This window comes from Scardinius erythrophthalmus (assembly GCF_964197995.2).
Source record: "Scardinius erythrophthalmus genome assembly, chromosome: 19".
Taxonomy (NCBI): Eukaryota; Metazoa; Chordata; class Actinopteri; order Cypriniformes; family Leuciscidae; genus Scardinius; species Scardinius erythrophthalmus.
In genome coordinates, this window is record NC_138239.1 from 37,126,372 (window position 1) to 37,154,078 (window position 27,707).

At 40.5% G+C, this 27,707-nt stretch overlaps 1 protein-coding gene across 1 annotated transcript in view; it reads left to right on the plus strand.

Moving 5' to 3' along the window:
- The first annotated feature begins 1,865 nt into the window (after positions 1-1,865).
- Positions 1,866-27,707, plus strand: part of esrrb (estrogen-related receptor beta) — a 124,798-nt gene continuing 98,956 nt past the window's right edge. The window contains exon 1 of the mRNA XM_081393881.1: positions 1,866-2,266. Within this exon, the coding sequence (XP_081250007.1) occupies positions 2,202-2,266 (65 nt within the window). The 5' untranslated portion in view covers positions 1,866-2,201. The remainder of the gene's footprint in view (positions 2,267-27,707) is intronic.

Sequence of the window (27,707 nt, forward strand, 5' to 3'; positions counted from 1 at the left end):
GAGCTGTTCGGACCAATCAAATAGTCAGGGCGGGCTTTAAATGATGATGGAGAGATGAGCAACGGTAACGTAATCATCCACGTCATCAAAGAACGCTTGGGTTGAATTCGTTTACAACAAAGACGACTGCCGCTGGAGAATTGAGATTTCACGAGTTCACACTTACAAATAAGTCAGATAGAATAAATGCATATTTGGCGTGCTGTCCGAGGAGAGGCTCCGGGTTCGGTATTCGTCACTTACTCCGTTGCTCTGATTGGTTGTTGGTCTATCCAATTGAGTGCAGAGGCATTTTCCTTCCTGGTTCGGTTGAAACACTAGAATCTGAGTATGACGACGTCACACTGCACTCTTACTCAATCTTGACAAACTGTGTGTCATTACTCAGATTTAGGACCCTGGCTTCGATATTTGACCACTCTTTATGATAAAAACAGTTACAGTGACAGTAGTTTCATTATTTATGTCAGGAGTTAAGTTATTGATATTTCTGATAGAATAATGAGACATTCATACCCAGTCGTGTCTGGTCCAGTTTATGTGTGTTCATACTTAAGAGAACTGAATGTAATCTTTTCTGACTCTTAATTGCATGTTAATTGCAATTAAGTGAAAATGTATCAGTTTAAAATAATATTAAATGTAATTATAGTTGAACGTAATGATTGAGATAGGGTTAAAGTGTTCTGCTGAATGTATACTATAGAGGAGCGATTATGGTAAATATGCATTCATGTAATTTCCATTGAAACGTGTATGTCATCGTGTCCTTAAATCTGTCTGGAATTAGACATTTGTAATGATCATGTGACAGTTTCAAATATATTTCAATTTAAGTGCATTTCAAATAAATGTAATATTGGATAACACTAACATTAAAATTATAATCATGTACAATGTATAATCCTTTACCTGTGCTTTAGTGTGTTCTTTAGAGCATGACAAGATTATTAAAACATATGATTTAAAATTCTAAAGTAAAACTTGACAAGTCCACTTTATAAGTGTGTTTAACACTCATGAAAGTGTGCTCTCTTAAGTTTCACCTAAGTTCATTTACATATTTTGTCAAACATGTATTTAATTTTACATTTTTGTAATAATTTTTAAGATTTGAAGTAGGCTACAAGTGCACATTCAATACAAAAAGTGCACTTTTTTCAGAAGTGAACATAAAGCAACATTTAAAAACTGAGCTGATGTTGCCATTGAAACAAATCATTTCGGTAGTTATTTTAGATATAGGCCTACTGTTTTTATTTTTATTTTTTTGTTAATATTTTAAATCAGACTTTTTTCTGTTTTCATTTAAACTTTAAAAGTTTTAGTAATTTTGTCCTTTTTATCTATACACACACACACACATATAGCTTTTATTGGTTTAAGTTTAAGTTAATAAGAAATGGCCGCCAGCTGCTCATTAATCCTGTTTCATGTGCATGAGCGTGGAGCGTATGATCAACGCGAGAAAAGCCTAATTTGCAATAAACGTGGGTACAAAACGTCTTTAGAAGTACAAGTGCACATTCAATACAACTAAATGTACTTTTTTTTCACAACTTTACATAAACCAACATTTAAAAAACAGCTATTGTTGCCATTGAATCAATTAATTTGTGAAATTGATCTAAAGTGTCATTTTAGTATCATTGATATACTGTTTTTTTAATTATTTTTTTTAATCAGGCTTTTTTCATTTTAACTTTAAAGTTTTAGTAATTTTGTCTAGTTTTTTTATTAAGAAAAAAAACACCTTTTTGCCATACTTTTATTACGTTTTAGTTAATAAGAAGTGGTTAATCATTAATCCTGTTTCGTGTGCACTTCATCCTCCTCTTTTTATGAATGCAGAAAGTGGAGCAGATGATCAACGAGAGAAAAGCATAATTTGCAATAAGCGCGGGCACAGAGTGTCTTTTGTTAGCGCTGGAGTGGCACGTGGTGAGCCGTCCTGCCAGGTGTGTGAGCCGTGACCCGCGCTCCCCTGCTCCGGCCCGTTGACAGACGAGGGTCTGCCCATCAAAAGCCCCATTCAGGCCGAGGCACGGGCAGCACAGTGCAGGACAGTGTCGATCCCGAAACCCGACACCCGTCCCACAGCTGCTGAAAGCTGCCGGAGACCGGCGGAAGACGGGACGCTGAGGCTATCGGCCCAAAGCCCCGAAACAAAGAGTCATGGGTGATAATAAGAGCGTGTTTGAATGTCTGATCATCTGAGGAAATGGATTGGCACTTCAAACATCGGATCGGTTTCACACAGGAACAGGTGTGTCTGAAGTCCACACACACTCGTGCTCTGAGCAGCGCTGGTTCTGATCTGGGGTTTTACACAGTTTACTGGGAGTGGGAGTTTAGAAGCCGTTTCTGACGGACACACAACCCTGCCAACCGATAGCTTCAGTTCAGGTCACTTCAGGCCACTCAAACTACATGTAAATAATCTCTTGTGTGTCAAGCTGGACTGGTCAAATAATTAATTTTTGTCTTGTTTATGGAAAACTTAGACTAGATCAATAACTTCAAACAAACTGACTATATATGTATGTATGTATGTATGTATGTGTGTAGACAAAGGATTAGTTCACTTCAGAATTAAAATTTCCTGATAATTTACTCTCCTCCACGTCATCCAAGATGTTCATGTCTGTCTTTCTTCAGTGGAAAAGAAATGAAGGTTTTTGAGGAAAACACTCCAGGATGTTTCTCCATATAGTGTCTTCAATGGGGTCCAACGGGTCGAAGGTCCAGATGTGAGTTTCAGTGCAGCTTCAAAGTCTCGACACGATCCAGCCGAGGAATAAGAGTCTCATCTAGACAAACCATCCGCCATTTTATAACGAAAATAAACATTTATACTTTTAACCACTAATGCTGGTCTTGCACTAGCTGCGATGCGACACACATTACGAACTCACGTTGAAAGGTCATCTTGGATGACGTGAAGGAGAGTAAATTATCAGAACATTTTAATTCTTAATCAAACCAAACCTTTAAAATGTTTTAGTCCAATAGAGACATTTATACTAGTTTGAGTCTCAATCTGACCAGATCCTGACAAACAGCTCCAAACTGTAATGCGTCCAACATGTGATTCCTTTGGTTTCAACCAACCAGAGGAGTTTAATCGCACGAACTTCAACTGAGAAACTACAAGTGTGCACTGAAATGATCTTTCAAAATTAATCTGTTCGGAAAACCATTTCATTCTGGAGACGTAAACAAAGGTTCAAACTCTTGTGTTGCGGCTTAACAGCATCATATTGGTTTCTTTCAGAGTTGTTGTGATCATGAGCTCGTTAATCTAATTTCCCTTTGCTGTGATTGAATGCTGCGCTCTGCACTTACTTTATAACCCAGATAAATCTGCGGCCTGTCGTCAGAGAAAATGTAATCTGTCACGCGTCAAAGCGACGCGCGCGCGCCTGATGGAGTTAATGATGATGTCGAAGGGCACGAGCGCTCTTCATCTCCACAGCTTTGTTTGCCTTCACCAACACCTGATGCTGATCAATTCATTAATCGCCTCCAATTAGCCAGTGCACGCGCGGCCGAGCCAGGTGAGTATCTTAAAGAGAGTTATGGGATATTAAAAAGCGGGGAGGGACTACATTAGGGCTGACCTTTTCCTTTAAATTACTGATATTTGAGAGTTAATTCCGAATTCAATGAAAAGCAGGGAGCCTTTTTAGTCCTTGCGTTAAAACGGGCCGCTCCTCTGTCAGGAGGTCATTAATTATCATCATTATAAATTAAATGAAGAAGATGTCAGTGCTTGAATCGCACTATTTTTTAATCTACTATCGTGATCACATGTTAGTGAACATTACACAGTGGATAGACACGCTGTTTATGACCTTTCGATGAATTAACTGCATCTGCAATGAGAAAACCTCTTTCAGAAACTGCAGAGAAATGCAGGGATGTTGCATGTGTAGATCAGTGGATCTCAACCAAGGACTCGAGGACCATTAATAATGGGAAAATAATGCAAATAATGAAATGCATTATTTCTCTATAGTAAACAGGTTCTGACACCCCAGCTTGTCTCATTTGGAGGAGACTTTTTAATGCAGAGGGTGTCATTTTTCAATGTGCTCCATTGCATTCAGTTGTTTGCCTTAAGCACCAGATCAAGACACATTTAGCCTGCCCACTTCTCCACAATATAAAACACGTAACAGGCAAATAAAAGAACAGTTGCAGGTATTTATTGCACAAACTGACCAAAAAACAGTATAAAAGTATTACAAGCAATGTGTGTTGCATTGCAAGTCTTCTGAAGCCATTCTAAATACTTATGTGAAGAACAAAGTGGAACTTAAAGTCCCCCTGTAGTCAATATTTGTATCCCTTCAAACTCATTTTTGATCATTACATATAATGTACATACATTACATATAAAAACTATTTTAAAAAATGTAATCATAAAATATCTTGAATGTAACCTGGCACCCTTGCCTCATTTAGTATGAATATGCAAATGAGCCCCGCCTCCACTCACTCCCTCAGCTCAGAGATCCACTGGTTGACGATCACACGTTGATCTGATTGGTTACAAGGTAGTTTGTGACGTCAGAAACACCAGCGATTTCAAAGCGTGTTTTTGAGACTGTCTTTGGTTCACTGCAGTTTTAAGGAGGAAATACTCAGCAATGCTGTCGACTTATGAATTTACACATGCTTTGTCTTAAAGCATATTAAAAACGCCACATACACATATAAACAACATTAAAACCTTTAAGGTTTTAATCGCTGCAAATGATCCCGCTCCGTGAACACACACAGTCATATCTCATTCAAACGAGACACTCAAACATTAGCATGATGCAACCGGTCACGAGACACACGAGAGCCAATGCCATCTTACAATCAAAGCTGACGTAACGCTTCTTCTGGCGGCAGTTTTTAAATGTGTGCACAGGATGGCTGATGTAAACGGTGATGCTTTTGGGTCTGTTCCTCTCACAAATCACTCATTTGGTCTGAGGGCGCTTGGAATATTTGTACTTTATGAATAAATTGTTACTGTAGTTGTTTCTGCCAGTGTTTTATATGATATTAGCCTGGGTTTCCCCATGCTGCCTTGAGCGCAGCGCGATTTTATTCCCGCTGCTAGGCAGCCTGGACACCATGGACCAGATTTTCCCCTCAAAAAGGGAACCAATCACAGAATGGGGAGGGAGCAGCAAGACGATGACGACGTCTATGCGACACACCGAAGCCGTTTGTTTATATCTATGGATCCAACATGGCAGCAGACGCGAAGTTACCTTTCGATGCAGCCTTAGATAGTGTTCTAAGTTGTTTAGAACTTAAGTTTAAGTCTTCCTCGTCGAATTTCTGTCGCTCTACATACGTCATCTGGTATAATTGAAACGATTGGCTATGAGCTACGTACAGGCGCATTTGATAGACATTCGTAGCGCCCAATAAACGGCTCTGGGCATTCGTAAACCACGTCTCAAATACGAGAAAATGAACATGTGGTTCCCAGACCACGTCTCAATGAGAAAGAGGTCTGACGTTTGCCAGGCTAATATGATCTAAATAGTAGGGGTGTAGCGGTACACAGAAGTCACGGTTCGGTACGTACCTCGGTTTTCGGGGTCATGGCTCGAGACAAAAGGAAAAAGCAACAAAACCCCATTGCTAGGTTTCTTTTCGTTTATTTTGAGCAGACAGTAGTGCAAAATACAGTTTGTTCCACCTATCGGCGTTCAGTCCCCGAGTTGGTCCATTACAGCCTCTTTAGTGGATTAAGCACTAAACAGTAAACAAAATGCACTCTTGTAGGGCTGATAAAAAAAAGAAAAAGAAAAAGATCCCTGATTGATTAAAATAAATCTTAGGGAATTGTTGCTTTGTAACTCCAGTTGATAGATTGACCGATGCTGTGCGGTAAAATGCAACGGCTGTTTTCAAACTTATTGGTTTGATTAAACTTATTTCAAACTTAATAATTTCAAATTAATTATTTCGATTTTTGATTCGTTATCGTGATGTGCGTAACCTACGCTGTCATCTTCTTTACGCGTGAGAGTTCATTATGCCCCGAACTGAGACGGTTTGGGATGAGTATATGTACTGTTACATCCCTACCAAATAGTGTAATGTAAATAAAATTATTGCTGTTTAAGTTTAAAAAACATAGCCCAACATATATGTAATAATGGCAAAATTATAACCCAATAAATAATTTCATCATGACGATATAATTCCCATGCCAAATAATTCTCATTGAAAGCAATGGAGTAGGCCGCTAAAGGGGAACTCTCTACAAAAAGTCATGCCAAGTGTCCATGTGACGAGTTTGGAGTGAGAGCGAGTTGATATAATCATACATGATTAATTAGACCTACCTTTTTGGTGTCCAGTCACTTTGTTGAATGATCAATGACGTAACGTGTATTTTTGTTGTTCTGGATATATTAAAGGTATAGCGGAGGATCTTTCCAAATTTTAGATAAGACCCGCCCTCTCCACTTTTTGAAAAGTTTGATTGATTCACCAGAATGATTGACAATTAGGAGGACCAATAGTTTACACTACCCACCAGGAAGTAAAACATCCTCCGCTATACCTTTAAATATATAAAACATATTAAAAAATGCAATTCATATATACAATAACTTTGACTACACATCTTCCTTAATTATAATGTTTTTCATTTCTGAATTAATTTTCATGTTGATATTTTTTGGGGTGGGCATAAAATCAAAAATGATATAATGAAGAAAAAAATCTTTGACAAGAAAACCCTTATTAATAGTTTGGCATAATCTAATCAACAGAATCAAATTCTGTTGTTAATAACCTGCATGTGTGATCACTTTTATATGATTGATAATTTTAGTGCTCCGTCCACTTAATGTCCGGTGTAATCTGGATGGTTAATATTGCTGAACTTGATTAAAAGCACTGAATATTGGAGCCTCGGACACCCATGAGAGCGACTCTCGCGCACATCCTGACCGGCATGCATTTATTTATCTCTTATGTTTCCTTATTCGGTTTGACGAATGAGTGACAGGTTGACACCTCATTCGGCAAGATTAATAGAACGACACAATATTTACGTCGCCGAGACAGCCAATTATCCCACCATCTATCACCAAGATTATCTTTCTGATTGAAAACTACTCGTCCATGTAATCAGAATTATTTGGAATTAGTAGGAAATTTACGGCTTCATGTGTCATTTTTTTCTGGCTGGTGGTAAATTAGAAATATTAGATACATAAAAAGAATGCAAGATGGGGAGTAGCCGATATAACAGGGCAAAAATAATGCCATTGGTTTTATTTCATTTCGTGTGGAAGAGAGTCTGTATGAAACACGCAGCTTGACAAGCGAAGCAGGCACAAAAACTAATTGCTGCTGATATTGACTTTTGGATGACATTAAAAGGGTGATGATTTGTTTATTGTCTTAAATTCTCATTAGTCTTTTATAAGAGGCGATTACAAACAAGACACTTTTTCTGAGATGCTCTCTTTGTTCATGGAGTGATGCTAAAATACTGAATGCATTCCTGTTTATTTCATTATTAGTTAATCAGTCATCCAGTGAATTTTCTCATTTTTGTAGTTTTGTTACACACCACTTTTTGAGGTTCAGTGTTGGTGTTCAGATAAAACACAACGCTCTTGTAAAATGTTAAGGGCCGAGGAGCATTTCATTAAATTACTTGGTAAAAGTATTGATCTGATAGCAACAAAAAAAATATATAGAGAAAATTAAGTTTTTAAGCCATCTCTACTGTGTTCCTATATTAGATGAACTTCTTATACAGCCTTTTGTAATATGATTTTAATTGTGACGTTTTATCCCCTTAGGCTCTCTGGCACCAGAACCCTTTTGGCGTTAAGTGTAGCTTGCTTTTAAAAATAGCAAAATTTGTCACATGTAAGCATGTCCGAATGGTTCAGTATCGACGCCAGAGATCTGTAAATAGGATTAGCTCATCCCGATATAGAGCTTTCACAACTAGTTTGTTTATTTTTATCTTCTTAATAGGAAGGTTGTCTCTTTAAAGGGTGCCAAAATTATCCTGCAAATCGCTGACAATGAAAAATGAAAGGTCTCTAACGGTTATTATAAGCAATCTGTCTGCATTGTGCCACAACGTGACTGCTGTGCTTGCGATACCAATGGGGTGACCTCACCGAGATGTGAGTTGAAAGTCAGCATTTCATCCCGAGGCCCGGAGAATCGTGAGCTCAGGTGACTAACACTGTTTTCGCATGCATAACATTTGTCTCACTCTACATTCATTCATTAGCTGTATTTTTTCAATGGACTGCTCAAGAAAGACTCACAAATCAAACTCAAACTCATGAGTTATTTGTTTATGTATACTTTAGGCTTGTGAAACTTTCATCAGTGTTAGTGGCGGCCCTTCGTATGACAATATGTCTCCATTCGCATATTTTTAAGCAAATGTTTGGTTATTGCTTAATGGAAAGAAAAAATGTGCAAAAAACATGCTATATTGCAGATGTTTTATGCGATTTTCCAATACATAAGTTAAATTAACTTTGGATGGAAACATAGCTAATGTGTAGTACAAGATACTTTATTTAAATATAGTATATATTCAATATATATTACATAATTATTTTTTATATTTAAGTATACCTTTTGAGTGGCATCTTTGTTTGGTACTGTATATACAAACTATTGTGCTGTTGTCTATTGTCGGGGAGGATCTAATGTCCATTGTTCAATTATTGCATAATTCAGCCTTGGGACATCAACAAACAAAACATGATAACCTTTAAACAGACACTGGAATGACTGTTTCTGGGCTTTACTGGAAGATAAAACTGTATGTCATCAGTGTAATAGAGGTTACATAAAAAAAACAGCGAACTCAGCGGACATAAATAAAAAAAGAAATATGGCCCAAGACAGAACCATGGGGTACACCACAGTCACTACTGGAGAAGATCAATCTTTAAGGTACCTTTAAAGGCCCACTGAAGTGCCTTGGATCGCGCAGCTTTGTTTGATGCGTTAACGTAATTTCCACTGAAACAGGAAGTTAAGGCGGGACATATTGAATGGCTCCTCCCCCTTTTCAAATAGCCAATAGCGTTTAGTTTACCTCACAGACTGCGAGCTGTACTTGACAGCGAATCCGAGCGCTGATGATACGCTGGATTCAATAGTAGATGTGTGAATAAATTCTAGCCATTCCATTCTTAACCAACGTACAGTTGGGTTTAATTTGTCATTTAATGAGATCTACTAATATGTATTGTTAGTGCCGAGAATTTTCTAGATGTACTTTAATGGTCCAGTGGCAGAACTTTTGCCAAGCGTGTCAGAGGTTCAGGGTTATAATCCGCACTCGTATAGATTTTTTTTTTCTCATCAAAACCGAATATGTTCATCAGTGGTTGTATATCAAGCAGGGACACGTTTGTGTGCATTTTATTTTGTGATTTCACCGGAACGAATAGAGAGTCTCCGCAAAACTGTATCCATGCCACTGATAGCAGTAGCAACGAGCGCTCGGCTTGATTTAAAAATCAACACACTTCAGTGCTAGAGCGCCTCTTATTTAATATCGACCCTGGCAAAAACCCATATTTCTCTGTGACGTGTCAACGCCGGTCGCTTTGGCCAGGAGTAGAGCCATATATCTCTCTGTGGCTCTGGTCAGGTGGTATTCATGGCATAGGGGGCGGAGCTTTAGATTCTAGAGAGCATTTGATTGGACAGAAGATGTGATGAGAAGCTGAAGTCAGCGGTGATGTCATAAAAATCCCTGATCCGTTTTAGCGGAAGTGAGAGACTGTAAGTTTTGAATGCTTATATCTCCTAAATGTGAAATTTGTCACCAGTTTATTCATAACCTTAAGGATAATATATTCATACTAAAAGCTAAAAGCTATTTCAGGGGACCTGCTCTGCTGAAGATCATGATTAGCGTGAGGATAGTGACAAAACTGGCAAAAAGATCTAGCAAAATTGAACAGCGAACAGTATAAGTACATGTACTGTAAAATAAAGTGTAACCGCACTTGTTTTCCAGTGTAAACTAAAATGTTATACATTAGAATAGTAGATTGTTAGGGTTGTGGTTAGTAGAATAAGTTGACTTGTACTTGCAAATTTAGTCAGTAAAATGTCTAACATGGACTATTGAAATAAAGTGTTACCATAAATTATTATTTAAAAATAATCATTTGTAAATACATGTAATTAACATGTCTAGTAATTAAATTTTTCCACACATGATGTGCTTTCAGTTGCAGTAACTTGTTGGTCTTCCAGCTGATGAAACATTATCCATATGCACACACTGTATATGAATACTGTCTTTCGAGCGGCATTGTTATTCCTCTCCGTCCACCCCAGAGAGTAAATTAACAGTTTACCCACATGCCTCCTTCTGCCCTCTTCATGCCCTGAGTGGCATTTGTATTCTGCTAGTCTGTGAAGCTGCAGTGCATGTTGTGTGTGAGACGCCGCTGAAACGTTGCATATGTAAATGGCCAGCGCAGCGAGAGGCCGCTGAATGAAGACTTCCTGCAGTGTCTAACTGAGACTTCCTGGTGTGTTTGCCACAGCGAGGTCGCGACCCCGAAACATGGCACAGAGCGCGTGTCTGTCCGCCTGTCTGTCGAGGGCTCTTCAGAGAGGGGAAGAGAGTAATAAAAGAGGAGGAAACGACATTTGCTTCCTCGCACTTGTTGCTGACGAAGAACTTTGTCGGAGACAGAAACGCTTTACAAAAACTAATTAGCATGTGGAGGTGAGCATATTATGCATGCATATTTTAAATGCGAAGGGGGACAGTATTCTCAATTAATTTGTTATGAACCCATACACACAATATACAGTAAATATATTACATTATTAAAGTAAAAACAAACATTTTAGGATAGTTTGCCCATACAGTCTTTTGACTAATTTTAAAAGGACAAAAAATACAATGTTATGTGGGATCAGATATTGGTGCTTCATCGCTGCACTGCAAGTTCAACACCACTAGAGCCAAAACATCATATATAAACATTGACTAACACATGGTAAAGGAACCTAAAACGTGTTTGCTTGATGCAAAAGTTCTCATGTGACACAAGCTACTGCAAGAACCAATATTACCATTTTTACTGTGTTTTTGATCAAATAAATGCAGCCCTAATGAACTTCTTTCTGCAACTTTAAAAAAAATCACAACCTCAAAGATTTGACCGCTAGTGTATCCGAAACAAAAACCTAAATAATGACAGAATTTTCATCTTGGGGTGAACTAAGCCTTTAAGATACTACTAAAGTGGCCATCTGAATCAAAAACATTGTTTAACACTTTATTCAAGCTAAAGCACATCAGCTAACAATCAGACAAAGAACATCTTAAATCTTAAAGAAGCTCTTAAATTTACACGTAACATGTTTCGGGCAGGCGCGCTATGCAGAGGCCCAGCGTTGTGGCGCACAGGTCTACTTCTAAGAGAAAAGTTGTAGGGGATTTCTCTGGTTTTCATCTCCTTGCCTGGGGAATCTCGGTGGGAAGGACTCTCATTTCCTCATCAAACACTGGGCGAGTGATTCGGAATATTTATGAGGCTCCCAATTTAAGTTAAACATTTAACAAAAAGAAAGCAATTGAAATTATACAGCAGAAAGAGTTAAGGTCCCCGTAGGGGGGGCTGCGGTAAAATTTGAACTAGAAACACTCAGGTTGAATTAAAGCAGGAATCCAGTGAAATGAACCGTAGAATCCTGTAATCTTTCTCCGTCTAGATTTAGAGGGCATTAGCCAGTCAATAAAATGTAAATTCTCAAACGCTGATCGCATTTGATTGTGTTTGGACAGTCGCGTTGAGGGATGGCGATACAATCAAAGCCATCTTAAAGTAGCGCTCTAAAAGGTGTTAATTACTAGCGCACTCTAAAAAGACTAAAAAAGGCTTAGCCGTGTCAAAAACAGGTTGTGATTTGACAGGATAAGTCCAACCGCTTTAGTAACGCCACCGATTATCCGGGTCCGATCTGTGTTGTTCCCGCCCGCGCTCCCTTGAGGATCAGAGGAGTGAATGTTAGAGAGGGTCACGGTATGAGAGACGTCTGTCGGATACCGTTTAATCGTCTTCCCTGAGGGATTTCTCCACATCTGCGAATCAGGTGGAGCGGGAGAGACGAATTCAGCCGGTTTGATCACCGCCACGATAGATGGTGTCTGACTAGATTTAAGGGCATGAAAATTACAGGCTGAGCAGTGACTGTGGCATTGAGGTTAGATGTCTCAAGCGGGTCAAGTTATCAATGAACTACAGGAGGCTGTGATGTGTTAGACTGAGTTTTTACTCATTTGCATGCATATTCTAATGCGAAACAATGATCTTACCTGTGACGGTACTGTGCCACAACAGAAAAAAAAGGCCATGCGGAAATATGCAGTGCATTTATTTGTGAAACAAAGCACAATTTTAAACTCATGGTACCACCAATTAAAGTTCAAAATGAATTAAATTTTTACTTTAACCGTAGAAGGGCTACTGGCTGTAAGGGCATCTCAAAAACAACCCCCAAAAGACACCCAGAGTTACGCACTACGCCAGATATTTCACAGTGAGAAAGCAGAAACTGTTGAGCTGTAAGTGTGGAGGACGTCGACTCACACTGTGCTTGTGTTTTCTGTCAGGCCTTCGGGGCATCGTCTGATTTCTGTTTCATAGCCTCACGTAATGTGGTGTGTTTGTCCATCTGTATCTGTGTGACGGCGCGACTGAGTTTATCTTTGCATGCATCAGGTCTCAGAAACCCAGGAGGATGCGCATGAATCCAGGATTCCCAAGATCACAGAAAACCTGATCCAATTTCAACTCCATTGCATTATTAGAACAATTGAAAAATCATTTAGGCTCAGCTTTAATATATTGCATCAGTTAGAAATTGCTCTTCATGTGTGCAATCTCTGTCACTAGGGGGAAAAAAAAACCTTAATCTAGAAACCAACTGGAAAAGTCATGGAACTCATTGGTCATAAGGTGTGGAAAATCAACATTTATGTCAAATAAACAAGGTTTAGCTGGTTAACACAGTCCCATTAACCCCTGCTAATGTTGTAACTACACCATCCGTGCCTGGAAGAGAACAGAACAGAGAACTGTTTCCTAGAACAGAAAACATAAGCCGTATGTCCCATTGGACCAAGCTTTTTTGACATTTTGAATCAATTGAACAGCTTTTGCAAAATGATTTGCAAGTGCTCAAACGCTGTACACTGGTCAAAACATTGTAAATGCAATGAAAACACAGTCCAAACATGCATAAAAAATAATAATAATAATGTTACAAATCAATTGCAAATAATTTCGAATGTTTTATTGAAAGTATTAAAATGCAATTAACAGATCATCTAATACCAGTAAATAGGAAGTGTCGGTATAATGTGTTAATTTATTCAAATGTAGGGCTTGTTTTGTTTAAATAATGGAAAGCTTGGTAAATCAGGCCAGTGAGAGACTATTAACTACAACTCTTACTTTTTGTTATGCAAATGTGTGTACAAATTTATAAAACTGATCCGAGACCAGGTAAAAACAATAAAGCCACTGGTTCATTAGTGGCGAACCATTGACATTTCGAAACGTTTCGAAGCGATTATGATGTAACAAAGCCTTGTTTATTGAAATCACATGACTTTGGCGCCCCGAATCACTGGTTCGAAACAAATAATGCATAAAGTGATTTTGAAATTCAAAATGGGGGGTTGTACAGTGAAGCAATAGAAAAACTGTTTTCGGTTCCCCAAAGAACCTTACAGTGATCAGTTCAAGAACCATTTTTTTCTCAGTGTTAAGAACATTTTAATAATCTAAAAATCTTTTGTGCAGTGGCAAGATGGATGTTAATGAAGCCATTGATGCCAATTAAGAACCTTTATTTGTATGAGAGCATGAAATGACACTGGCTTCCAGTGGAAGGGTTTCTCATCCACACTGACTTCACAGTAATCAGTTTGCAGAGCGTTGTTGGTCCAGCATCGGAAGAGGTTTGGTGCGTTATTCTGTGAGTTTGGAGCTTTTGCTCAAGCACCTGATGACCTCCGGGTGAGCGGCACCATCGTCTGCATGTTGGCAGTGGCACAGATGTTTTTTTGTTTTTTTAAAGCAATAGGTTTGCAATTAGCTGACGCGGCGAGCGGGTTTTGCAAGCTGTCCTATTCTGGGATGTGGGCGGATGGGCTGAAATGGGAATGGAACTATTGATCCGCTGGTTGAGAATGATGCACATGGACTATTTTTGGGGGCAGAGGGGAATTCGCTGCCGTCCAGACCATTATGTTGCGTGACGTAGTCGAGCTCTTCAAAATCAACTCGATATTGGCAGCGAAGCAAAAAGGCTGCAGCATCACATGACCTCTGCACTTCATGAGCAGAAATACATTCGCCTTTGCACCGCTGGCGCTGATGTGAGACGACCGTAGTCACCGGACACAAACCTGAGCCAGCAAACTGGACGTTCAGTCAGCTAAAGCTGTATTTAACTCCATCAAGCTATTTTTACTTCACTTTAACCTCGTTCAGACTGTCAGTCCAAATCCGATAGTAGCTAGTGTGAACGGTTAAAAATCACATGAAATCCGATCTTTACAAGCTACATTCATATGAGGTTTGAAATCCTATTTCTGGAAATCCGTCTCAGTCTGAACGATCTGATCGGATTTGATCGGATGAAACAATGCTGTGTTGTTGCAAAGTACCGGACGAGCAGAAAATGAAAATATAACGGACAGCGCTGAAAAAAAGCCGTAACGTTAAAAGGTGCTCTAAGCGATGTTGAGTGACGTCACTTCTTGTTGGCGTTCGAAGTATTGTCAAACAAAACGGAGGCTAGCTCGACCCTCCCTCCCCCTCAACCATTTAGAAAAAACAAACTGGATTTACCCTGTCCAGCAAAAACAGAGCCTCCTGAATGTCGGATCGGAAGCCCTTCTGCTGGCAGAGTTCTCGCCACCTTTTGAACGCTTTTCCGATGTAAATTCAGGACTTCGCGCGTTCCGTCTCCTTTTCCCTATTCTTTGTATTTTGTTCATTGGAACGTCGTCTCTTTGGTCATGTGTCGGCCATATCAAAAGAATATAAATTTTTAACGTTAGTCGTTGTTGTTGTCTGGGACATCTCTCCTCTAGCTAACTTCCCTCTTCATGCTTCTCTCTCCTCCACCCTCCCCCCCCCCTTCATGTGCACGTGCACTAACCCCCCCCACCCCCAAATCATTCTTGTCGGTTATTGGCTGGAACACTGTTTGTTATGTTTCGTGGTCCAGGCTGGGCCAGTTTGTTTTTGTTGCCGTTTGTGGAGCCTGGGCTGTCTACAGAGACCGCGTTTCTTTACAGTGTGTTCAGGGGACGGGCAGCTAGCGGATAGTGAGGAGATGTTTGCTGGATGTGACAAAAAATCTTTTGGCTTAAAAAACGTGTGACATCGCTTAGAGCACCTTTAAATACCAGCCTCCGGTTCTGCCGCGGCCTCAGAAGACGCACAGTCCAGTGCAATGGCATTGGAAAATTTAAATAAGAACCCATTTCTATTGTAAACCCCTCCATGTTACAGATGTTGTTGTATATGACGTATTCCTACCAACATAACGTCAATACCATAGAAACCAAACACGAAAACGAAAGAGCGGCATGGACACACAAATCGGATCTGAACAGTTGCGATACACAGTGTGTACATAGGTACAATCATTTAAAATCAGATTCCAATCGGATACACAAATAATTGGATTCGGACTGACAGTCTGAACGAGGCTTTTGTGACCTATCAGCATAATTCGATCTATAATGATAAAGTCTGTTTGCAGTTGGCAGGTTCAGCCAATGGCGAGTGTGTAAACCAGCAGCAGTAAAAGCAGAGGATTGCATGTGTTTCAATGCGACGGCCTCAGGCTTTCCCAGGAGTCTCTGCGCTGCCAGCTCTCCACATGTGGCTGCTCACGCCAGACATTAAGCGGTTAATGCTGAACTAGTTTAGTGATATCACATGCGGGGTTATTGACCACATCCTCCTCCTTAGAGTGGATGGTTGAGCTTTTAGATGTGTATCTGCGCCAGAGTAAAACCCTCTCTGTCTTAAACAAACAATGTGTAATCAGTCATGGGAATGCTCAAGCAATATGAATCAATTTGGAAAAGAACACTTTCCACATTAGCGCTGCTGTCAAGCACGAATTACAGTGGAAAGCATGTTGATGAAATGAGCTGATAAAGGTTTTGCTTGAAATTCATGAATTTTCAGGGTGGTTTTGGCAATTGATTCCTACGGTGGCCCAGTAGTGCACAACACAACGAAATGTAAAAAGGAAACATAAGTTCACAACACAACGAAATAAAGCCACAACACAACGGAAACAAGCCACAACACAACGGAAAATCCACAACACACCGAAATAAAGCCACAACACAACGGAAACAAGCCACAACACAACGAAAAATCCACAACACAACGAAATAAAGCCACAACACAACGGAAATAAGCCACAACACAACGGAAAATCTACAACACAACGAAATAAAGCCACAACACAACGGAAATGCTCCCGACCACTTGAGGGCTCTCGGAGCCCAGTAAAGTTAGTTTTCCAAGTCATTGTTCTATAGAGTCAGCAGTCTTAATATATAAATACCACGATAAGTTTTAACAGTGTATATCAACATTACTTCAAAATAACCTACATGAATTATAGCTGCGTATTTGATTTATACTCGAGAATGCTTGGACGCGCTACCACAGCGCATGATCGTCAGGGAACGTCTGGCAATTCCACCAAGTGGTTAAAACGTATAATTTATTATAATATAATTTGATAAATAAAAATAAAAACCATTTGGTGAAATTGGAAGGAATTGGCACAATTCCACATATAATAAGTCAGTCTGGTCACTAGGAACATGATAAAAGAAAAAAAAAACTTTTACAGAAATTTCCTAAAAAAAAAAAAATGTTAATTACTGTAAATACATGAAGGGTATTGGAAAAAAGTCATTATTAAGTCATTATAAAAGTCTTATTAAGTCAGTCTACTATCAAATACAATCAAGCTTTGGATTTTGAACATGTCTGTTTTTGAATGTTAAAAGTAATTTTAATTAAAACAAATTATACGTTTTAACAACTTGGAGGAATTGGCAGACGCTCCCTCAGGGATAATGCGCCGTGGTAGCGCGTCAAAGCATTCTAGAGTATAAATATGCAGCTATAATGCACGTAGGTGATTTTGAATTAATAAATGTCGATAAACAATGGTTAGCTACATACTGTTAAAACTAATCGTGGTGTTGATATATTTTTATAGACTGCTGACTCTCTAATGAACAATGGCTTGGAAAACTAACTTTACTGGGCTCCGAGAGCCCTCTAGTGGTCGGGAGCATTTCCGTTGTGTTGTGGCTTTATTTCGTTGTGTTGTAGATTTTCCGTTGTGTTGTGGCTTTATTTCGTTGTGTTGTGGATTTTCCGTTGTGTTGTGGCTTGTTTCCGTTGTGTTGTGGCTTAATTTCGTTGTGTTGTGAACTTATGTTTGCTTTTTACATTTCGTTGTGTTGTGCACTACTGGGCCACCGTAGATTCCTGCAGTGTTGTGTATGTTAAAGCACAGACTGTGTCACTCAGATCGAGGGTTTTAATACCCGGCCACTGGCTCTCTGAAACATAAAGACAAGAGCGGTCGACAGGAGCGCTGGGACTTTAGCGCTGCAGTATTAAAGCTCGTCTGTTATGGTTTTTTTTTTTTTTTGACTGTAATGTTGCGGTTTGAGCATGAAAAAGCTCTGCAAAGTCACAAAGTCCCTCCAGCGGGAGTTATTCTCTATATCGGTGTCAGTGTTTCTGAACTCCCTGAAACGCCTCCATTGTAGTCTTGAGTTTCTTCCGGGAACGAACACGTCACAATATTCCTCATTTCAATAATTAATGCGCAGAATAAAGGGGCGGGGCCTGGTTGAGTTAGGTAAAAGATTAGTTCACTTCAGAATTAAAATTTCCTGATAATTTACTCTCCTCTACTTCATCCTAGATGTTCATGTCTTTCTTTCTTCAGTAAAAAAGAAATGAAGGTTTTTGAGGAAAACACTCCAGGATGTTTCTCCATATAGTGTCTTCAATGGGGTCCAACGGGTCGAAGGTCCAGATGTGAGTTTCAGTGCAGCTTCAAAGTCTCGACACGATCCAGCCGAGGAATAAGAGTCTTATCGAGACAAACCAGCGGACATTTTATAAAAAAAAATAAACATTTATATACTTTTTAACCACAAATGCTGGTCTTGCACTAGCTGGAATGCGGAACATGTTACGTAATCATGTTGAATCAAGCGCTTGACCAATCACAACACACTGCTCCAGCCGACCAATCAGAGCACAGTGTGCTTACATGCTAGTTTGCTAAGTTTCAAATGATTATAAAACAGCAAGCACAAACTATGCAAAATTTCAGTGTCTGAATTCACTCACTCGCTTTCATTCACTCCTTCAAGTGAACTATATTAGTGTAGTAATGTAGAGAATAGTGAATGAGGGTATGAAGTGCTCATGAAGTGCTTCCGGTGTCATTCGCTTACAGCTTTAGCTGTACAAAAACAATACGTTATCCCGCTATATATTGCAAACTGCTTGTTATCATAATATTTTAATGTATTATCATAATCATAAACACACGTGGTTTTAGCGTTTCTAGTTCTTTGCTATTCCTCTAATTATTTACCTATAGCGGAAGTCAAAGATCCACACTGCAAAATAAGGAGGATCTCTAGGGGTTTCTGATGCTTTGATGCATCAGGAGCGTTTCTGCAACACCCTCCCTCTTGTTGAAATGACAATGACATGCTTTTTAATCAGGCGCGGTGTAAAGTGTCCATGTGAATTGCAGTCATCAAAGCCAGGCCGGGCAGTTCATTAGCATGGCAGAAAGAAGATTGTCTCCAAAATGGAGTCATTAGTTACGCAAACCCCACGACCGACTGCTTGTTTGGATGAATCGGTTGGATCTCCCTGCTGTCCCGATGACTGTGTTACCCCTGGTGAAGCTCTCCTCCCGTGCGCGGGGTTTCTCTGATGTCGATCTGAACGGACCCGGTTATACGGCAGAAATTACGGCCGAGGAGAGGGGCTAATAACTGTTATTAACCCCGCGTGGACGTGGCCATAACGATAACGAGGACCCGCTGTCAGAGTTCTGCGACGCCGAGCCGCTCTCGCCCCCTAGGAGAAGCTAACTTATTAAAATAATGAATTAGCCCACCAGATTACTGGAGCCTGCGGCAAAGGCAATTATCCCTCTCCAAATCCCCGACCGGGGCTCCCCGACGCTGCCATAAAACAAGCCCTCGCAAAGATCGAGCGGCAACAGAAAGGCCCATTCCAATGAAAAGGCTGTTAATTAGGATCTCTCCCACTGCGGGCGGCCCTTTACTGCCGCCACAACACGAGTCCGCGATGAAGAAGACAAGCCTCTGAAACTGTGGGGAAGCGGCGTGCGGGAATGATGCGGGAATATCAAACAGGACTGAGATGAAACTGTAGAGGTGATGGAGCAGCTCCGGTGACAAGAACTGGTGTCTTCAGAAGACCTGATCAGATATCTGCTGTCCCACGGCGACAGTGTGTGTGTGTGTGTGTGTGTGTACCTACTTAACTATATTTTGGGGACAAATTTGTACCGAGAAGTGACCAAAATCCTGACAAAAATCTACAAAAACCTCCTTTGTGTGTATGTGTGTGTGTGTGTGTGTGTTTAGGGATCGGGTTTGTTTGTGTGTGAATGGTAGGTGTAGGGATCGGGTTTGTGTGTGTGTGTGTGGGTAGGTTTAGGGATTGGGTTAGTGTGTGTGTGTGTGTGTGTGTGTGTGTGGGTAGGTTTAGGGATCGGGTTAGTGTGTGTGTGCGTGCGTGTGTGGGTAGGTTTAGGGATCGGGTTAGTGTGTGTGCGTGTGTGTGCGTGCGTGCGTGCGTGCGTGCGTGTGTGTAATGGGTAGGTTTAGGGGTTGGGTTAGAGTGTGTGTGTGTGTGTGTGTGTGTGTCTGTGTGTGTGTGTGTGTAATGGGTAGGTTTAGGGGTCGGGTTAGTGTGTGTGTGTGTGTGTGTGTGTGTGTGTGTGTGTGTGTGTGTGTGTGTGTGTGATGGGTAGGTTTAGGAGTCGGGTTAGTTATAATGTTATATAGTTATAGTTATAATATCCTTTGTAAATGACTCAGTTCACCTGATGCTTTTACGTTGACTGCATGTGTGTGACACATATGCATGAGTTGTGTGTTGAGTTGTGTGTGTGTGTATGTGTGTGTGTGTGTGTGTGTGTGTGTGTGTGTGTGTGTGTGTGTGTGTGTGTGTGACTGTCAAGATAGTTGTGCATATTTACATGGGTCAGATAGCGACTGATGTATTGGAAGCCCTGTGAAATACTTGTCATAAAAATATGAGACCTTTAACCGATGTCAACAACACAGAGCATCACTGATCTCTGAGCAGTTCCAGTCGTGCCACACTGACACTAATAACGTTACATCAGCACTGAACGAACCCATCGAGCTCAAAGTGTTTCAGGCTGCCCGTGAAGCACAATCAAATGGCCCTCGACCCCCTGCTATTCATCACTTTTACACATTAGCCAGACATGGGCGGGAATATTAAGGAGTTCCTTAACCGCAAACTTCCACAGTGAAGGATCAGCATGGGAACATCCATTTTAATCAGCAGGGAGATTCACTTCTGTGTGTTTAACACTCTCCGAACTCTCTGCTCAACGCTCCTGAATATCTTACCGTTTCATCCTGATGGCCAGCTGCAGATGTGCTCTCTCAAACGCTGCGCTCTCTGTACGCGTGTACCACACCTCCATGGTTAAATGCTCCTGCCATGTCGCAAAAGAAAAGTAAACAGGAGTGCTTATATAGGGTTGGATTGATAATGTTGGCTTCAGTGCAAAACATTGCAGTGTTGCATTTTTTCAAGCATATTAACACTTCAACTTAAAGGCCAAACACGTTTTTTTATTTTTTATTATTACAAATAAAAATGTATTTCATAATTAAACTTCCCTTTTAATGAAAAAAATTGGTGTAAGATTAAAAAAAAAAACTCAGAGATTGCGCGAAAATATCACAAATAATTACAAAGAAACGTCAAGTAATGCATTGAATTAAACTGAAATTTGACAATTAAAAAATAAATATATATAATTGAAATTTGGAAGCAGAGAGACAACAAAATCATACAAAACAAAATAACTAAATTAACATTAAAAGGAATACAGAAAATATAAAAATAAAAACATTCAAAATATTAATAAAAACTATAATAGTATCTCAATGATACTACAATAACAATAACACTGACTGACTATATTTCCCCCTGGCAAAACAAGCTTTGTCTTATCTTCTCTAGTTGGGTTATTATTACACAAATAGTTCCACACATATCTTTTTCACCACATGCTTTAAACCAAATGAGAAAGAATGATTTGCAGCAATTACACAGATGACATTTTAATCAATAATAAACTCTTATCATCACTTATTTTCAACAGCATGAACATGCTTGTGTAAATCAGAGCAGCATTAACAGCAAGCACACATTTTTTTATGTCTGATTAAAGTTAATAAACGACATTGTTTGGTGAGGAAATGATGCAAATCAGTTAAATAAGGTAAATTCTCAGAGTAGACATGCATGAGCTGCCGTCGCATCAATCTCAATCGCCATCATAGACACGCAAATTGAAAACTAAAGAAAGTCATTTTGTGCCCAATGGAAGTTTTCCTGAGTAAATTTTGTCAGCCATTAAGAAGTAAATTAAGTGCTGGGCCGTTGCTTTGAGACTCATTTAAATGTGCACACTTTAAATGTGCAATGTGTTGTGAGTTTCTTTGAAGGACTGTAGTGATCATGTGTTGTTCTGTGTGTACAGTCTCACAGTGTAGTCTGCTGAGATCCGACAGACCGGTTCTGAGCTGTGATCCAGACAGGAGAAGCCGTTCTTTAAAATGTTTGACTGAACATTCACTGCTCATCTCCATCAATTTGATCATCATCAACACATTTAGTGTTGTTCTGTGAGTTTTAGTGGGTGAAATGCAATCATTTTAATAGAAATGCATTTGGGAAATACTTGTGTCGGTAAAAGATTTCCACATGTAAATTTTGCATCAGCTTCAGTTGCGCTGTGTCCGAAGTCACATACGGTTCGTACTGCATTTGAATTTACTTCACGTAAATATGGGAAGTAAATGAAATTCGGAAGTACTACATCCACCATGTTTTCACTGTCACATGACTTACCAGTGTCAGTTGTGTCACTTCACTGCCATTCATAAATCCTCTCCCGTGGCCTCATGAGATATTAAAGTGTCCATCGAATGCACACTTCAGAATCTCGCCGGAAGTAGTAACTCATCCGGGGACTACTACTGTTACTGTTTTTTGAATACTATGTATTCGGGCATTCTACTCTTTTGCCATACTTTTTTTCAAATTTGATATAGTAGGGAAGTATTTGATTTCGGACGCAGCGTTGGTCATGCAAATCTGCCATGCTGACTCACAGAAAGCTTCTTGGTTTCATACATCGCTACTTTTCACCCTTAAATTTTGCTAATGTGATTGCACTAGAACTGTTTCCATGATGACTATTGTTAATATTGCAGTGTTTATTGCGGCAGGCAAATACAGCTGATACATTGCATTCTAAAATGAGCCTCATTTACATAGTAAGGAGGTGTGTATTTTGCTGAATAGAATAACAGTGACCTATGTATGTAATATGCATGATGTAGTGCTATACCAGCAGAGGCAACGGCTGGTCGGTGAATAAGACACTGAAATACAGCACTAGATTGGTGCCGAAAGCACATCCTCATGCTGCAAACAAGTCCAACAGAGGCGGAAGGGAGGGAGGGGGTTCAGGGGGAAGACGAGGACCATGATAGGACTAAGTTGAGGAGAGGCTGACCAAAATGAATGCCAAGGAGGAGTTGATGGTGGGAGGAGCCAGGGCGGAGATGGGAGGAGTCATAAGATGACCCACAGCCGAGTCAGGATGAAGGCCCATGGCAGAACTTATGGAGAAAGAGCCAGGAGCTTGACTGCCTGAGGTGGAGACGTGACCAGAGGGAACCTGGCGGAGCAGAAGAGATGTAGACCCAGGGTGATGCTAAAGGCCTGGAGGGCCAAGGTGGAGCCACAGGTAGCTGGAGATATGGGCTTGGCAGACCAGGGTGGAGACGGTCTGAGTGAGGACAATGGAAGAAGAGAATGGAGAGAAGAAGGAGTTTTGCGGAGCCAGAGGGGTGGAGGATCGAGACACAACTGATGACTCTGAAGTCCGAGGCGGAGCCAGAGGGATGAGGGAGCACTGGCTGAGCCTGAGGGATGGCAGACCATGGAGAAACCGAGGTGGTGTTGAGCCAAGGTGAAGCTGATGGGCCGGAGGTGGAGTCCTGAGCTCGGAGGCTTGAGCTGGAGCTGAGGGATCCATGGACTAAGATGGAGCTGATGTCTGGGAAGCCCCACGCGGGTCCGAGCAGCTGGATGGAACCACAGAAGGAGGAGCCTGGGGGCTGAAGGGAGACAGTGGAGGCAAGGCCGAATAACTGGATGGCATGGGCAGAAGTGGAGGGAGAGGGAGGCTGGGAGAGATCATTTGTGGTGCAAGAGACTTGGAGCTGGGCGACAAAGACTTCAGACTGGGCATAACCAGCGGCTACGAAGACGTGGAGTGGGCTGAACCAGCAGAGACGAAGATGACTTGGATCCACAGCGACAGGAGTGTGGGCGGAGCTCCAATCCATTCCCTCAGACTCCACCAATATGCCCTCTATGATGGATACTGTTGCCAGCTAATGCTCCTGTTCACACTCTGAGATGTCCTCGGGCTCCGGGACGAAATTGGCCTCTGGCAAACACTCTGGCTTGATATTCGTGGTGGCTCGGGCTCTGAGTCTGCGATGGGCTCTGGCTTATGCTCCGCGGCGGGCGTGGCTGAAGGCTGGCTGGGCTCTGGGACTGGAGTGGGGCGGGTGTTGTCCTCATCAGCGAGGCAGACGGTGTATGGGGAGTCGCACTTCACCAGCATCCACTCCACATACTCTGCGAAGCTCCCTCGAGGACCTTCCACAGGCAGGCGTGCCTTCGACTGCTTATTGAGGCTGGCGTCAAAAAATATGCAGAGCGAGCGGTCGGGATACTGAGTGAGGCAAGCCAGATCGAGAAGATCCCTCGTGTGATCCTTTAGGAGTGATCACCCTGCTCTAGCATATTTTGCTAGATATATTTGAAAGGATATGCATATTTTTATTCCCCTTTTGCCGTTTTAAATCCTTTCTGGGTCTTGCGGTCTGTAACGAGTGGTTGTGTGTAGCGAGATCCACAACAAAGATTTGTGACACAGGATGAAGATTATCAACCAAACAGGGAACAGGTGTGAAACTAATCAGGAACCATGACAACTAATAATGAACGAGAACTCAGGCAAATGGTGCCAATAAAAACTATGAAAACAAAACTAAACAAAACAAGTCAAGAATGTGACATATGGAGAGTCCCTGTGTGTGTGTGTGTGTGTGTGTGTGTGTGTGTGTGTGTGTGTGTGTGTGTGTGTGTGTGTGTGTGTGTGTGTGTGTGTGTGAGGTAAAAAAGTGCACAGCCATCATTCATGCCAGTGGGTCAACTTTGGTTTGGTGAGCAGAGCGAGACAGTGAAGGTCACACTCTCACAGACTCTAGTCTCTCTCTCTCTCTCTCTCTCTCTCTCTCTCTCTCTCTCTCTCTCTCTCTCTCTCTCTCTCTCTCTCTCTCTCTCTCTCTCTCTCTCTCTCTCTCCATCTGTCTGTCTCTCTGCTCTTTCCATCAATCTCTATAAAATGATATTTTCCTCTGCCATGCATTTTGTTGTTTTCTTAACTGAGATATCTTTGTGTTGTTTTGAGTTGCAGTGTCTTGCTCACTTGTGTCATTTCTTTTGTATATGTATGTTGTGTCTATATTGTGTGCTTTCACACTTTCTGGATTTCTGACTATTTGTCTGAGAGTTTAATGAATAAAACTCTTCTTTACTGTCTTCCTGTTGCTTTTGGGACAGCTTCTGGCTTCTTGTCTCAAATTACTTTGAATTGTCTATACGAAGAATCTTACCATGGCTATTTTTAATTTTAATTTTGATCAGTTTTAATTCCGTTAAAAATGTCTTGCAGACCCTTTAAAAAACAGTTTATTCAAAATATGTTTTCCAACTTGCTGTCACTCTTGCCAGTGTTCGTTAAGTAGCAATGATTTATTATAATAGTTTTTGTTAACATTTAGCATTTTTATTTTATATTTCCCGTTTTCATTTTCATTTTAATTAAGGTTTTGAATCCTGTTGTGTGGTTTTGTCATTTTTTAATTTTTTTAATTTTTTTAAATATGTCTTTGTAGTTTTTATTATGTTTTTACAATTTTTTTGGTACTTTTTAGTACTTCAACCATCTAAACTAAAATGAAAAACTTTGCCTATTTTTTTCAGTCTGTTCCTCTCACAAAGTATCAGATGACTTACAGTAAAGCATTCTGTCATATTGACTTATGATACTATTACAACTGGCTGTAGAACTCACCAGTTTATTGTATGAAGAAGCATGGCTTGGACAAAATGTGTTTCACTGAAGAAAGAAATAACATGAATGAGGGTGAATAAATGAGCTTCAGTGGACTGCAATGAAGATGAAGTCCAAAGCATGTGCAATAACGTGTGACTTGTCTGTTGTTGGATGAAGGTCCTCCAGCGCCTCTGATAGCAGATATCTCTGATCAATAAAAGCTGTTCGCTGCTCTTCCTCCTCAGGCCATCATCATGTGTGGATCTGAGTACATGCACGCGTCTGGAGGAGGTACGGTGGGCAGCCTCGGACCCCTTTATCAATCAGGATTTTTAATTATACACATCCCAGCTGACAGCTAGATTAGAAAGCAATCGACGTTATCGGCCACCAAATCTAATTACTGTTTATTGACAGATAAGAACGCGTTCCTTTCACTTTCCCAAATGAGATAAACTTCCTTTCAGCCGCTTCTTGGTGTGAAGAGGGTCTGACGCGCTTACTGTCCATGAAAGACTTTCTAATGACCCGCGTGTTATTATGGGATTAGCAGTTTTGGTGTTTGGTGTCATTAACACAGACAGCACTAGTGGTTGACCTGTGAGGGTTTTCATTGGCCGAAACTAGACATTGGCACTGTTACATTACAGCAAATGAGGCGCGTCTGGTTCACTATCTGTGTGAGGACTCTCCATAGACGTGATGGAGACATACCCATCACACACACACACACACACACACACACACACACACACACACACACACACACACACACACACACACAGGCAAAACTTTTATGCGACCTAATGTTCAAAAGTTTGGGGTTGGTGGTATTTGTAAATGTTTTTTCTCACCAAGGCTGCAGTTATTTGATCAAAACTAGAGTAAAAACTGTAATATTGTGAAATATTATTCCAATATTAAACAGCAGTTTTCTATGTGAATATATAGTAAAGTGTAATTTATTCCTGAATTCTCAGCATCATTACTCCAGTCTTCAGTGTCACATGATCCTTCAGAAATCATTCTAATATGAAGATTTGATGATCAAGAAACATTTATGATTATTATTAATGTTTCATATTTTTGTGGAAACCGTCATACGTTTTATTTTTCAGGATTCTTCGATAAATAGAAAGTTCAAAAGATTTTATTTGAAATATAATCTTTTGTAACATTATAAATGTCTTTACTGTCACTTTTCATCATCCTTTCAGGAAGTTAATCTACATATTAATTTTGTATGACAATGTCAGCATTAAGCAGCTTGCAGTGTCATGACCTTGAGCGTAAGTCTATATTGGCAGAAAGAAGTGTAAATTACACAAACAGTCAACCCTGTTACGTTTCTGTAGACAAAGTTCAAATGTGTTCATTCCTGCGATGGCAAACCAGGGGCTTTTCGACACATAAACACATTCATCGCCCAATAAGATGTTTCGTAAATATAGTTAAATGGCCTTTTTCATAGAATGCGCATTAAATGATAATCGGCCTGACTTGAGGAGAGCAGCTGGTCTATGTTATTGAGTTGATTTTATGTATGAAGTGACACTCTTCTCTCTATCATTGCCACATTAGACACTTTACTGTTTAAAAAAAGCTGTGAAAGAGCCTCAGGTAAAGCCGGCCTAAATGATTGGATTATTGTCCTTCCATTTGGCGGCGAGATAATGACTGAATGATAAACATTGCAGCGTATGGATTTTCTGTCAGGTCCCATGAAGTAGACATCCTCATTTCTTGAGTATCCCACCCCCCATTCCTCCTCACACAGAGAGAGAGAGAGAGAGAGAGAGAGAGAGAGAGAGAGAGAGAGAGAGAGAGAGAGAGAGAGAGAGAGAGAGAGAGAGAGAGAGAGAGAGAGAGAGAGAGAGAGAGAGAGAGAGAGAGAGAGAGTCCATTCAGAGATTCAAAAAGCACTTACGGTCTCCTGTCCATTTTTGTTAAGTGAGTAAATCTGAAACCGGACCACGGCACGGGTCTTCAAATGAAATTTGGTGGGATGGAGTGGACTGGGAGGAACGGACAGAAAAACACAGACTTATTTGGTTTAGCGATGGAAAGAAAAATGTTTGGGTTTTGAATTATGCAACGTTCAGAGGGACAGAAGTTTAGATTAA